Here is a 13,141-nt window from a genome sequence, read left to right on the forward strand (position 1 = left end):
AAAAACATGAAAAAATGTCATAGTATAGTATGGCATCAAAAAACACCAAAAAAGTCATAGTATAGTATGGCATCAAAATCACCCAAAAATGTCATAGTATAGTATGGCGTCAAAAAACATGAAAAATGTCATAGTATAGTATGGCATCAAAAAACACCCAAAAATCATAGTATAGTATGGCATCAAAAATCACCCAAAAAAGTCATAGTATAGTATGGCATCAAAAATCAAAAAAAGTCATAGTATAGTCATGGCATCAAAAATGTCATAGTATAGTATGGCGTCAAAAATGGTCAAAATAATGTGACAAACAGTCATAGCATACAAAGGCAAAAAAGCTGTACCCCTAACCCTCGACTACAAATATTCAACATTCATCCAATACAATTCATTCAATATTAAACAGAAAATTGGCAAAATATTCAGTGTTCAGAAGTATTTATTTGTAAGGGTAAAATAAGTCAGTGTTGCAGCAGCAAAAATAGATAAATGAATAATGTAAACAAGACAAGATATAAAACAATGTATAACAATATGTAAAAATTATATGCTGATTGCACTGTTTGAAATAGCAGAATACCAAAATGAAATAATGAACACAATGTAAGACAGAACTGTATTAATCTTGAAGTAAATTCTTTTACCAGACATTACTACAAAACAGTAAAGAACAAGACAGAATAAAGTATATGTAGAAATATTTATACAATGTATAAACAACAGATTTAACATACAAAACATTGTTAGTAAAATTGAGATGTAAATTGCACATGATAATGAATGAAATATATATTAATATTAGTTATATTGCACACAATAACGGTAGTGTTGATATGAGATATCCTTCCTGCAGAAGGGGGAGTAGTTATAAAGTTTCAAAATCTAACCTAACCACAAACACCATGTAGAGGTGCGTGTGCAACTGTAAGATCACCGCTTTAAGATAGTTCCTTTGTCATAAGCTACATGTCATAGTACAATAAGGCATAAAAAAGTGATTAACAGTGTTCTTGTCTCTGCAGGAGGAGAAGATGACAGCAGCTGAAGACCTGAAGTGGATGAAAGAAAACAAAAGTGTGACGAGGCTGTTATTTGGATAAAAAAAACCTCCACCATCTACCTGCTGTAAACTGTGCTGGTTTCCTGTTGTTCAAGTGAAAACAACTTGTTTTTCTCTACCATCTGTAATGTAGTCATGGGCACATTTCCAAAGACTATTACATCTTAATTAGGCACCTGTGAGGACATTCAACTGCTTATGATACAACTATTTAATTAATAATGTATCACAAGCAGTTAAATGATCACAAAGATGCTTAGTAGACATGTTCTTCTTTGGAAAATGTGCTCATAACTACTTAAACCAGCTCTAACAAGTGTTTCTTTGTGGTCAAATGTCTGTCATTATCTTTGCTGTGAGATAAATGTCTGGAAAAATTATTTCTCTGTTTTGAAACTGATGTACAAATCATTTTATTATTAAGAAAAATGTCAATTCTCAAGTTTTAATTTCTCAGATATATTTTAAAACATTTTGAAAATGTATTTATTTTTAAGGTTTTATACTTAAAAGGTTTTAAATATATATTTGTTATACAGAGACTTTTTGGCAGCTACATTGTTGAAAAATACAAATTATTACTAATTAAAATTGATAAGTTACAGCAGCTTTCATTTGTTGCTCTTTGTTCCAGACGAGGTTTTAAAGAGTCAGACTGAAAAGAGTAAATGAACACTGACCTTCTGGAAATGTCTTCACGTCGGTCTCTTCTCTCTGTGATTTAATGGTTGAATCCTGTGGAGAAAAACACAACAAACATTATATAAAGACACATCAAAATAAAAGCACAGAGTTTCTGGGAGCTGAACTTCAAACTGTCAAAAGATAGAGAAGTAAAAGACACTAAATCTACAAAGAAACCAGAGTGTGGACTAATCACTCCTGATATTCACACAACAGCGGGGAACTAAATTTAGTTGATAGAAGCCAAAATGAACTGAATAAGTTTTTCACATTTTTCTTGTTTACTGTACTAATGAGAAAGAGAAAGTAATTGGTAATTGGCCCAAATCTCCCCCTTTCCTGATCAAAGTCAGCAAGGGTCTGAGTATCGGTTGATTGTAAATATGACCTGGTCAGATTGTCCTGTGGTGTGAAGTGTTTTCAGAGCGGTTTTACCCTCCCTCATCTGCTCTGAAGATGATCTGAGCCGCCCCGATAAATATTACACGCTCAAAATACTTATCATAAACAACTGAATGTCAGTGCTCTGTGTTGGACAGTTGATGTAAAGCTGTTTGTGAATTACCTGGAGGCCTCTGTCCTGGTCTCAAAGAACTTCCTCATTATATGAAGACGTCTCTCTGATCATGGATGACATCTCGGTGGACAAAGTGGTGACACCTGGAGGAAATCAAAGAGAAACATAAAGCAAAATGATCAATACACTACTACCTATTCTTCAGCAACTGTTTAACCATGAAAACACAGATAAATATTCAACATTACAGCTGAACCAGAATATTTAACAAACATTAGAGCCTGTTTCAGAAAATGAACAGTTGACTGTCATCACCTCCTGAAGAACCAACAACAAATATTTGGGAAAAAGTAAAATGATCATTAATTGTGTGTCTATCAGCTAATCACTGAATCAATCATGTATGTTACTATGAACTGCAAAACAATAATAAACACTATCAGTTGAGTCAGTTTTGGAATGCAGGATTTTAACTTGTGTTGTTTCTTATACTCCAGTAAAAAGTCTGAGTATTTCTTCCACCACAGACACTCATACAGAATCATTATTTCACATTTCAACATTCTTATTAAGATATATTTCAAATGTCTTTGTTTTGTGTTGTTTTCATTTAATGAATAACAACCACATTTACAAAGGTCTTAACAGCAGCTTCAGTGAAAAACTGAATTGTTTTTTGTCATATGGTAAATACTGTTGATTAAGTAAAACAAGACATCTGTCACCTTGGGCTCTGAGCAGTTACTTAGTACTTTTTTCTGATTTAATAGACACGATTAATCAGTTTTTATTATATCCAGTACTAAATTCATTAAATACCAAGGTTTGAACTGGGATTTACCCAGTGACACTAAATGAAAAAAACAATTAAGTGCTGACATTAATAATCCAGCTCATCAACACAAAACATCACAAAAACAAAACATAAAGATCTTGAAAATGGAAAAATCCACAGCAGGTCCAGGTGTGACTGGGTAAATATTTTGAACATATACCTGTTGGTCTGGAAGGTGATGTTGGTGTCTCTGTCCAAGCTGCAGCAGCTGAACAAGTAGACCTGGAAAACACAAGAACAACACTGATTAACTAACTAATACAAAATGGATGGAAACTTCACCACTAAAACCCACATGACAGTGAAAACAATAAAGCCTTGACAATTGCAAATAAAACTTGACTGACCTAAAAGCAATGTAAAAAAAATCTGAAAGCATAAATTTGACTTTAAAAGCTTAAATTTTGGTGTAATGATTTCTGCTCATACATTGTGGAGAGGCACAGAGAGGAAATGTAACACCAAACTCTGCTAAATCAAGCATCAAGTCCAAAGTTGGATGAAGTTGGATTTCCAACCCGGAAAGTCGGACAAAACCCACCAACCCCGAGATAAGAATCAAAGATGGCTGCTACTCACATCAACAGCAATGAACACTCTGCTAATCTTACTGTTTATAGCAGCTCTGTCTCATTAGCTTCATATAAAATCAGTCATACACGCAGTACTGTTCAGTTTTTATCCGTTGACATGTTACGCTGTTTGTATGAGCAAAATACAGCGTAGAACGTTGTTATCAACTGGTGATGCTAACAACGGCTAATCTGAGATGTTTGAATCGGTTCACGTTCATGGTACATATAACTGAACTCCATCAAGTATTAAGACACAACAAACAAATTTCTCATTACTAATATATACAACTGTGGCTCAACAGATAGCTATAGACAGGTTACTGCCACAGATCTACAAACACAAACGACGGACAACAAAACAGAGACGCAAAACAATCACATTGAGATGCTTAACTGCCGCACTGAAACAAAACATGAACTAAAAGAAATGTAAAATGATCGGGAATGGACACAGAACTACAGAGACGCAGTAAGAACGACCACAAAGAGACGAAGAACCGGGTCATAAATAGATGTGAATTAGCCAAGACGCAAAATGATGCAATAAGACCACAAATAGACTCAAAAAGATCATAATGACATGATAATCAGACGGACAGACTGTTAAACAGTTACCCTGCCTCCACAAGGTGCCCACAACTCATGTCAAGGACGCTATAGTCAGAGAAACACAGACACTATTTAACCCACGCAAGTTAAAAAAATGGGCCCCAAAAGCATCATTTCAAGATAATGCTAATGCTAATGCTCACCGCTGATATCCAGGTGTAAAACAGATACGATAGACTGATATAAACTGAGTTCAAATGACCAAGATGAGACACATGGTTACAAAGAGATGCAAAATGACTGGGATTTAAACAGAGCAACCAAGAGCCCCTGTTTCATCCGTCCACATAAAGTTAAAAAGGCAATTGAAGAGAAGGCTAATGCTAAAGCTCGCTGCTAACGCAAATGCAAATGATAGCCGCTAGCTAGTTTGCTTCTTAGCCTTACCTTCACGCCGCGGGTGTGTTCGGCGTCCAGCCTCACTCGCGTTCGACAAAGAAACAGAAAGCTTGTTTTAGTATCCAGGCTTCTTCGTTAATGAACTTTTATTCGGTAATTCCTTTTTATTCTCATAGTACTGACAAACAGAGGTAGCGACTCAGTTTTTTCTCGTAGTACTGACAAACCGAAGTAGCGTCTCACACGATGGGTTTAAATTTGCTCTCCGACTTCCTCTCTCCGCCTCTCTACGCTCCGCCCAGAGGTGCGTGACCGATGACGACACACGACCGCTTAGCAACCGCCTCTGATTGGTCTTAAAATACATCCATACCTATACCCTTAAGGTCCGCATCATGGATGTAGTATAAGAACTGGATACGGTGCCTCTTATGCTTCTAGCAATACATCCATTACATGTTATTTACTGACAGACTTTTTAGTCGGACGTTTAAACTATTGTGCTTAGTGTCGTTAACTTTTAACACATTCATTTTATGGGTAGTCTATCAAAAATGTGTTCTAATCAAATGCTAAAATAAGTCCTGGGATCATGCAATAATAAATAATGAAAAATACATTAAAGCATATTTAAAATTATGTTTTTTAAATAAATAAAAATAAATAAGAAGTAAGAGGATCTCAATGCTTCCACCACCATAGGAGTACTACTTTACTGGGTTGGTCTATGTTTTGCTTCAAACACTCAACCACAAATCATCATTAAATATGTGGTTGCCAAAATACTGAAATGACCTGAGCTTATTCAGCTGTCAGGAGCTCTTTGGGCCTGTTCGCTCCACACAAGAAAAACAAGAAAACCTGTAGATAGGAGCAGCAGAGAGAGGCAGTGCAGAGGAGAGGAGGAGGTCACTGTATCAGGTTGGTTTGAACTGAGATCTGATAAGCACCTCATGGCTCACTCCCATGACGAGGCTTCCTCTGGCGTCCTGTCTGCGGCCGGCCACAGTGATTACAGCCCTTAGTTCTCCTCTGGTCACTCTCTGTCCCTCTGATGGTTGTCTCAGACGCCGCTTCCTCCATTCATAGCTCTGTCTGCCCCTGTGTGTGTGTGTACATGCATTTATGTAAACCAACCAAGTAGCTTTTCCGGGGGCTGTTCTGTGAGGAAAGGTTATCAAAACACAACAGTGCAGTGGGAACTGTAAACATGCTTGTGCACAGAGCTGAGGCTGAGGGCCATTTTCCTTTGCACTGTACTGTGCAGCCATCCTCACTGCCACCATTCAAATTACACTGGGTTATGTGGAGTGCTGCAGATAAGACCTCCTGAACAGGCCTGTGTTCACCTGGGCATTTTTTCTGCACCGACACCAACAATTCTGCCTTACTGGCTCTGTTGTGTTTATCTTGAATAGAGCTAAAAGCATGCAGGGGTTGTGCTGTATTTTGTATATTTATTCTAAGCTGATTTATTAGTCAAAAAATGTTCCGTATAACGCAATTATAAAAAAACAAACAAAGTTGCTCCTGTGTATTACAGCCCAATTCTTCACCACCACTACCAGGCCCACACCCAGGGTCCCAGGGTTGCTGAATAAATCCCACTGGAATTTGAATTATTTGCCATTATAATACATTTAATCAATTCCTCTTTGACAAAGCTACAACTTTAATTTAGTAGTCAAGACATTTGTATTGACATTTCTTCAAATGTTAAGTCCATCTCCTCTCAAAATTGTGTTTCACTCATTACTTCACTTGAATGTTTGGCCTTCACTGTGCAGAACGATGTGTGTACAGAGTATGACAGTAGAAGACCTTCTTCACATTCATCTGCTGAAAGTTGAATGTTTCTCTGTGCTCACTCTAAATCTGAGTTAAAGATGTGAATGTATGAGAATCATTTTGAGACATCACAAGTGGTTCAGCTTGTAACTTAAAAAGGTGTGATGTGGAAACTTCTGGTGCACTCACACTGAGAATCAACTCAACCGAAGATGAGAAAAAGTAAATGAAGTTTTAAACTTATTTTTAACAAGGTTATTGAAGAAACTATTTCAAAAACAATTTTTCTAGGCTGAATGAACCTACCTGCTGCTGAAATCAAATGACTCTTCAAAAGAAAAATTACATCAACACAGGACTAGTTAAGCTTATTTACTTTCTTTGATATGAACATCTCACTCCATTAGACTGGAGTTGAAGCTCTTGTAATTCTTTATGGTCACCAAACAAATAAGGTCAAATAACTTACTGCAGTGGTTTTTAAAAAATTGCAGGTTTCACCTTAAGACACCTTGGATATTTTCTCCAAACAAAAAAGATGTTTATATCTTCTCTTAAATAATATGAACACACACATATACTCAGGTACATCACCTCTTGAAGAAGACATGGAGGCACTATAATATTCTGCTCATTTTGTTTTATTGCACTTTTAACCTGTGATGCAAAGAAATGAACAATAAAATCCACAGAAACGATGAGTTGAATTAAAAGAAAAAAGAAGCATCTTCACTTCAAGAACACATCATCTAAAGGTTCTTCATGGATCCACCCACACGTCCATACACACTGTACTGACCTGACACGGGACTATGGAAACTTAAGACTGTTTAATAAAACCATTATGGAAACGGAGTCAGCACACATATGTATACATAGACCTCCATGTCTTATCTATAGTTCGTACCTGGGAGAAGTTCAAACCTTTCTGCTATGAAACCAGACATTCAAGTATTTCTATCATTGCACAGGCACTAGATTTTTCCTACTGTATATATTAACTTTCAGCCAGCGACTGAATCGTTGACACCAACAGTTAAGCTATCGGCTGTTGGCGATGAATGAAATATACATCCTGAAAAATAATCTCTCCACAACAGCAACATCTGGACATCAAATATATTACAAAGAAACAATAATATAAAACTATTAGTGTCACATTTGGCTCTTGGTACCATAAACCTAATCTCATATCTGTTGCATTGAAAGAAATAAAAAACAGAAAAAACAGTAGTTGGGTTAAATGTAAACAGAGGCACACAGACTTGCTCATTTGAATCTAACCAATACTTCTGGTGGCTATGAACTGATTTAAAAGCAGGCTTGATACTTGGCATGGGGTGAGATATGGAGAGGGTTCATTTTACTGAGAGGCACGGACCTGGCAGCTACTTTTGCACATGCTCAGTTTGCCCTCTTTTGGACAAATGAAAAAGTACACCTCTGTGATGTGAATTCAATAGCTCCTTTTAAACAGAAAAATGGTGCTCTGTTAGTATTCATCTAAAACAATAAATATGAATTTTAATAAATACTCTCTCAAGGACATTTATGGGCAAAATTAATGGACAAATCCAGGAGTAAACCTGCACTCCAATCAAATATTTCCATCTTCAATACCAATGGTAAGAAGCTGCTGAAACAGCTCAGCAGAAATAAAATAAAATTTAAAAAAAAAGACACTATGCAATAAAACATTTTGCAGCAAAACTCAAAACATCATTTTGATAATTAAGACAACAGGAAGTCAGCGTCCACCTCCTTCTCCACTGTGAATGTTCAACCGTTCAACACTTGCAATACCAACAATACGTAGAAACACATAATTCAGCTTGTGAAGAGAGCGGGGGTGGGGTGGGGTGGGGGGTGGGAGATTCTTTACAAGTCCCTCAGAATTCACTGAATTCAAGAAAGGGTCCTGAACAAGACAGAGAGAAGGCGTCTCTTGCAAGACTTTCATGGTTTGGTAATGCTGCGGTGGGTCGGCGCGTGTTCGGGGTCAGCTGTGGTGGTACTATCCTACACTAAAGTCAGGGTTGGATATTTTAAGGAGCCTAGGTGATGTGGGGTGATTCAGTTCTGTCCATCCAGAAGTCTTCAACATCACCTGCATCTCGAGCTTCAGTGCAGGTAGAGTCACTGCACCGTTTGTCAAAGTCCAGTCCTATCCAGCAGGCTTCCACTTCCAGACAGCTTATATATACCTCAGGCAGGTGGGCCTCCCTGTAAGTTCAGCAAAAAATGGAGCCCTCTGAGGAATTCCGCACAGATGGAGCTCATCTGTGTTACAGGATGCCAGTTCAGTTTAAAAGAAAGACTGGATTTGCGTTATCTCCAAGGATTCAGTCCCATCCAGATGCCAGCAGCGCCCCTAGACAGCTACCTCCGTCGTGGGCCGGTGTGAACGTGGTCTGTCCCCCGGTCACCCTGGAGGTCGTCCTCCACCACGTAACTGTAGCCCTCCTTTTCAATGCACTCTGACACTACATTCAGCACCTAATGAGGCAAGACAAGGGAATTATTTGTTTGTCACCATTAGAGTTCAAACGGGGTCAAAGCACTTCATGGCCTTTTAAAAAGACGCCCTGAGAAGATTGATATCACTCTAAGCAGCTGCTTAGCTTGGCTTAGACTGGAAATAGGTGAAACAGCTTGCTTAGCTCTGTCCAGAGATAACAAATACCACCTATCACCAACTTGAATAAGATATATTCTTTGTTTAGTTTGCATAAAAAAGAAAGAGTAAAAAGTACACATAATTTTTGTAAGTGCTTTTGATGAAGAAAATTTGTGTTTCCCAGAGGTCAAATCTATAAATCAAACCCCAAAGATATTCAAGTTAGTATCTTAGAGGACTAAGAAGATCAGACAATAGCCACTTTTTTGGTGCTTAACATCAGCTAATCAGTTAACTGACTAAATGTTTTCATGATTCACATAAAAAGATAAGGAGGAAAACATTGTGTATTGCACAAGCACATTATGATATGAGATTGAAGCACTGACCTGACGTAGTCGGCGGTCCATTGCATCCAGGTGTGGCTGAATGAGGATGGGACTGAGGCGGTCCCTCACCAGGGATTCTGCCAAGAGCATGGACAGCTTGTATTCTTCCTTAGCCAGCAGCTGCAGACGCATGTGGGTCGACTTCCTGACCCTGCAGAAAGAGAGCAGCCGGGGGAGGAGAGTCAGTGTTGCCTAAAGAACAGTTACATCCATGCACAGGCTCTGCAAAACTGAGGATGTGAATACAACAAATCACATGCAAATCCTGCTTATATTTTACACTGGGGGGGTTGTTTAACTGTAGCAAGATAACGTTTGGGATAATTAGAAAGTTAAGGAGCCTCATAAAGATTTCTATCTTTATCTCCTTTTTCTCCTTAGGGATCAATAACAACATCACACCCTTCTCATCAAGCTACATAATACACACAAAGAAGGCCTCACCTGCAGCACTGGGTTAGTGGCACCAGAATGGACATTTCATCATGGGAGTGTTTTCCAAAGCTAGAATGAAAAACAGAAGTATAGATTGTACTAAATGTCATCACTGACAGTTATTTAATTTTTCCTGTGCTAATGTACAACCTGCTGTTTGTCTGCAGCTCATAGACTTCTGACTTTTTTCATACCATCCTTTGCTCACCTGTGACTAAGAAACTGCTTATGCTACATATATTGTTAATATATTTATATATGCATAACTGTACTGTAATTATGCATAATTTTATACATAAATGAATGCATAAATGCCCATGCCTTTTTATAAAAAAATGCATACATTTGCATTGTAATGAGCTATTTCAGAAAAACGTGAACATGTCGTTCACTGTTATTTTCCATCTTAGCAATTGTATGGTAAGAACGACATTCAAGTATCAAAATGCTCAGTATTACACACTGACCAAATGTACCCAAGCTCATAATGGTTACGTATACAGTTTATTAATTATGTAATACATTAAAGGTCAATGCTGAAGTGTTTTAAAGCCCCCACTCATTTCCATTACATCTATAACTCAACGCATTAAGGCTGGTAAGTTGAAGTCATCAAAATGCATAGAAATCAGCATCAGAGCACACAACTATCACATGCATTGTCTTTAGGAGATATTTTGTGTTAAATATTGCATGCACGTTCTTCTTTGTTGCTATCAATTTGAATGTGAAAATACTTTAAAGCTACATGTAGCAGCATGAAAACTGCAGAGTTCTGAAGGATAAATTGCTGTGTATGACAAGCTATGGCTTACCCTCTGCCATTGTCCAGGTGAATGATGAAGGTCTCATTTCCAAACTTTTCAAACGTTTCATAATGGTGGCGATCCATGTTTCCTGTGTTGGAATACATATAAACAATTCAATAGAGGTACAAGCAAATATGTGTGTAGTGTGGCTACTAATATGTTATATACTGTATATACCACCTGTTCAGTAACAGAGGAAATTCATTGTTTGCATGCATCAGTAGTTAAACAATGTGAAACACGCTAACTCACCCATGAGGAAATCAAAGATGGTCATGTCCATGATGTCCAGCAGTCGTGTCCCACTGTCATAAGGTGGAGTCTGTTTGACCTCCTCGCAGTAGTCCGGGTCCACCTCCCATCTGAAGATTTATCACACCAACATCTTCTTTACATTTTCAGTCTCAGTTTCAGGATTTTGTGCATCTGCTTTGCAAGAATATCACTAAAATCCAATTTGTTTCCCTTTTTAACCATTTATTCTTGTGCTGTCGTGAATTTGTTAAAACAAGCTGTGATTTTTGCAGTGCTTTCTTGGGCAAAAAAAGATGTGTGCAGTCTGTGTTATTGTATCTAGATGCAGGTCAGCTGTGACACACAGAATATCTCACACACCACAGATCTCTTGCTCAGCTCTCATGACTTACGGCCACTGGTAACTGACAGTGAGTGTAATAAATACCCTCTGATAGCTGGACCTACAGGACTCCACAGTGTCTGCTCCTATTGAGCACCAGTGAATGCAGCACTGTCTGAGTGCAGGACAGATCTCTTACTCTGCCTTCTTGCGTTTGTGGTAGGAGCGTCTCCACGGGTTCCTCCAGGTCTTGCGTTTGGCGAGGGCCAGGTCTGGGAGGAAAGCAGCCAGGGATCCTTCTATCTGGTCTGGTTTACCACACAGAGCGTGCTCAGTGGAGCAGTAGTATGAACACTCTCCATAGAAACACACGTTGTTGGCTGAGAAACAAAGAAAGAACACAAACTGTTGTTGCTCCTTTGTTAAACCACTGTAAATGACAGAAAAATGTTACATTTACATATGTTCTGTTTTGCTACTCGGTGTTAAATATTTTAAATGTGACTACTTTCTGCCCTTTAGGAATCTATATACAGTGTATTTAATGGACACTTTGTACAAGATTTAAATCACCAGGGGACATTCAGGGACTTGTATTAATTGCTGAGATTGTCAGTAATTTTAATCCTGTGAGAATTTTCCATGTGTATAATATGTAAAGTAAAAAGTTGCATCGCTAATTAAGTGTCGTGCTTTGGAGCAAGCTAAAGTCTCCTGATAATACTAATCCTATGCAAATGAATATCCCAGTATTTCAGGGCACAGAAGCAGCCTTGCTCTACATTGTGAGCAAGTAAACCGTTCTTTTTTGCTGGGATGTAACTTTTGCAAGTTGAAGAAATCGTTGCGTACCCTGCTGAGGTCATTTTATTATTGTTTTCCTTCTGAGATCATCACAGAAATTCAATTGATGGTTTCCCACTGCAACCAAAAAATGCACAACTGATATATATTTGTGCAGTATCTTGGTTAAAGTGGTTCTTGTCTGGATGTGCCTCTGAAAACCAGAATCTCTGCCTGTACCTGGTGAAATGAAGAAGGTCCTCCAGAGCTTTTTGTCTCGTGTGACGTCTCTGATCTCCTTTGTCATGTTGACCAGCCTGCCGGCTACAGGAGGGACCCGACGAAAGTCCAGGATCCTACAGGACAGAGACAAATACCGAAGGGGTTATGTGCATTCAGAATCGAGCGGAGGCTTTCAAACTGTAAGGAACGCCTCTGCAGGGGAGTGCAGGAGAACTGAAGGGGGAACTCAGAGGGAGACATGAGGCAAAGATGTTGTGTGAAGTGAAAGGGGCAGCTGCATGTATTTTAAAACAGCAGGAAGTTTGTTTTTGTAGCTTGACCTGCTGATTTGGAGTGGCTGTGGCTGTGACACACAGCTCATGGGGGAAATTAAGGTACTTTAAGCCAATTGCTGCAATTTGTGTCAAAAATCACACTCCTCCTTAGAGTCAAATCTCGGTCAGATCGGAACTAAATACAGTCAGTGCGACTAGCACCTTCCCAGGCGACTACTTTCTCTGTCTATTACAAATAAATGCCCATAAGTCTGCTTAGAAAGAACAGAAAAAAGACTGTTCTTATAACTCTAGAATCTAGAACCTAAGAATTATCACGTTTTAAAGTTTTTGTCAACAGGAACTTTGGCATACTTTTAATAGTGACAATTTGCCAAAATGTACCAAAACCCAGGGTAAAAATGTGGCTCAAAAGCTAGACTTTGAGATCCTCTGAAACAGTGGATCAGTGTGGATACAGAATCTGTATCATGTATCACAAAGTCATGAATACAGACTAGCTTATTTCAAAATGACACAAACACATTTGTAACAAAATCATGGTTGGAATAAAAACTAATTTCAGGAGTCAGAGTGAAAACAGAAGCCAGGTAACGTGGGTCTGAT

General features: G+C 38.3%; 1 protein-coding gene and 1 long non-coding RNA gene across 2 annotated transcripts in view; both read right to left on the reverse strand.

Annotated features, from left to right (window-relative positions):
* Nucleotides 1-433: 433 nt before the first annotated feature.
* LOC108895302 (uncharacterized) lies at nt 434-4,899 on the reverse strand. The gene is made up of 5 exons (XR_001962939.2): nt 4,668-4,899; nt 3,257-3,318; nt 2,310-2,404; nt 1,741-1,795; nt 434-1,049 (listed from the first exon to the last, which is right to left on the reverse strand). It is a non-coding gene; the product is annotated as an uncharacterized LOC108895302 (long non-coding RNA).
* Nucleotides 4,900-7,032: 2,133 nt separating this feature from the next.
* Nucleotides 7,033-13,141, reverse strand: part of fam20cb (FAM20C golgi associated secretory pathway kinase b) — a 48,505-nt gene continuing 42,396 nt past the window's right edge. The window contains exons 5-11 of the mRNA XM_018694029.2: nt 12,258-12,373; nt 11,434-11,614; nt 10,910-11,019; nt 10,664-10,745; nt 9,858-9,917; nt 9,414-9,564; nt 7,033-8,903 (exon numbers count right to left, since the gene is read on the reverse strand). Of these exons, the coding sequence (XP_018549545.1) occupies nt 8,787-8,903; nt 9,414-9,564; nt 9,858-9,917; nt 10,664-10,745; nt 10,910-11,019; nt 11,434-11,614; nt 12,258-12,373 (817 nt within the window). The 3' untranslated portion in view covers nt 7,033-8,786. The remainder of the gene's footprint in view (nt 8,904-9,413; nt 9,565-9,857; nt 9,918-10,663; nt 10,746-10,909; nt 11,020-11,433; nt 11,615-12,257; nt 12,374-13,141) is intronic.

Source organism: Lates calcarifer, linkage group LG23, assembly GCF_001640805.2.
Source record: "Lates calcarifer isolate ASB-BC8 linkage group LG23, TLL_Latcal_v3, whole genome shotgun sequence".
Classification (NCBI taxonomy): Eukaryota; Metazoa; Chordata; class Actinopteri; family Centropomidae; genus Lates; species Lates calcarifer.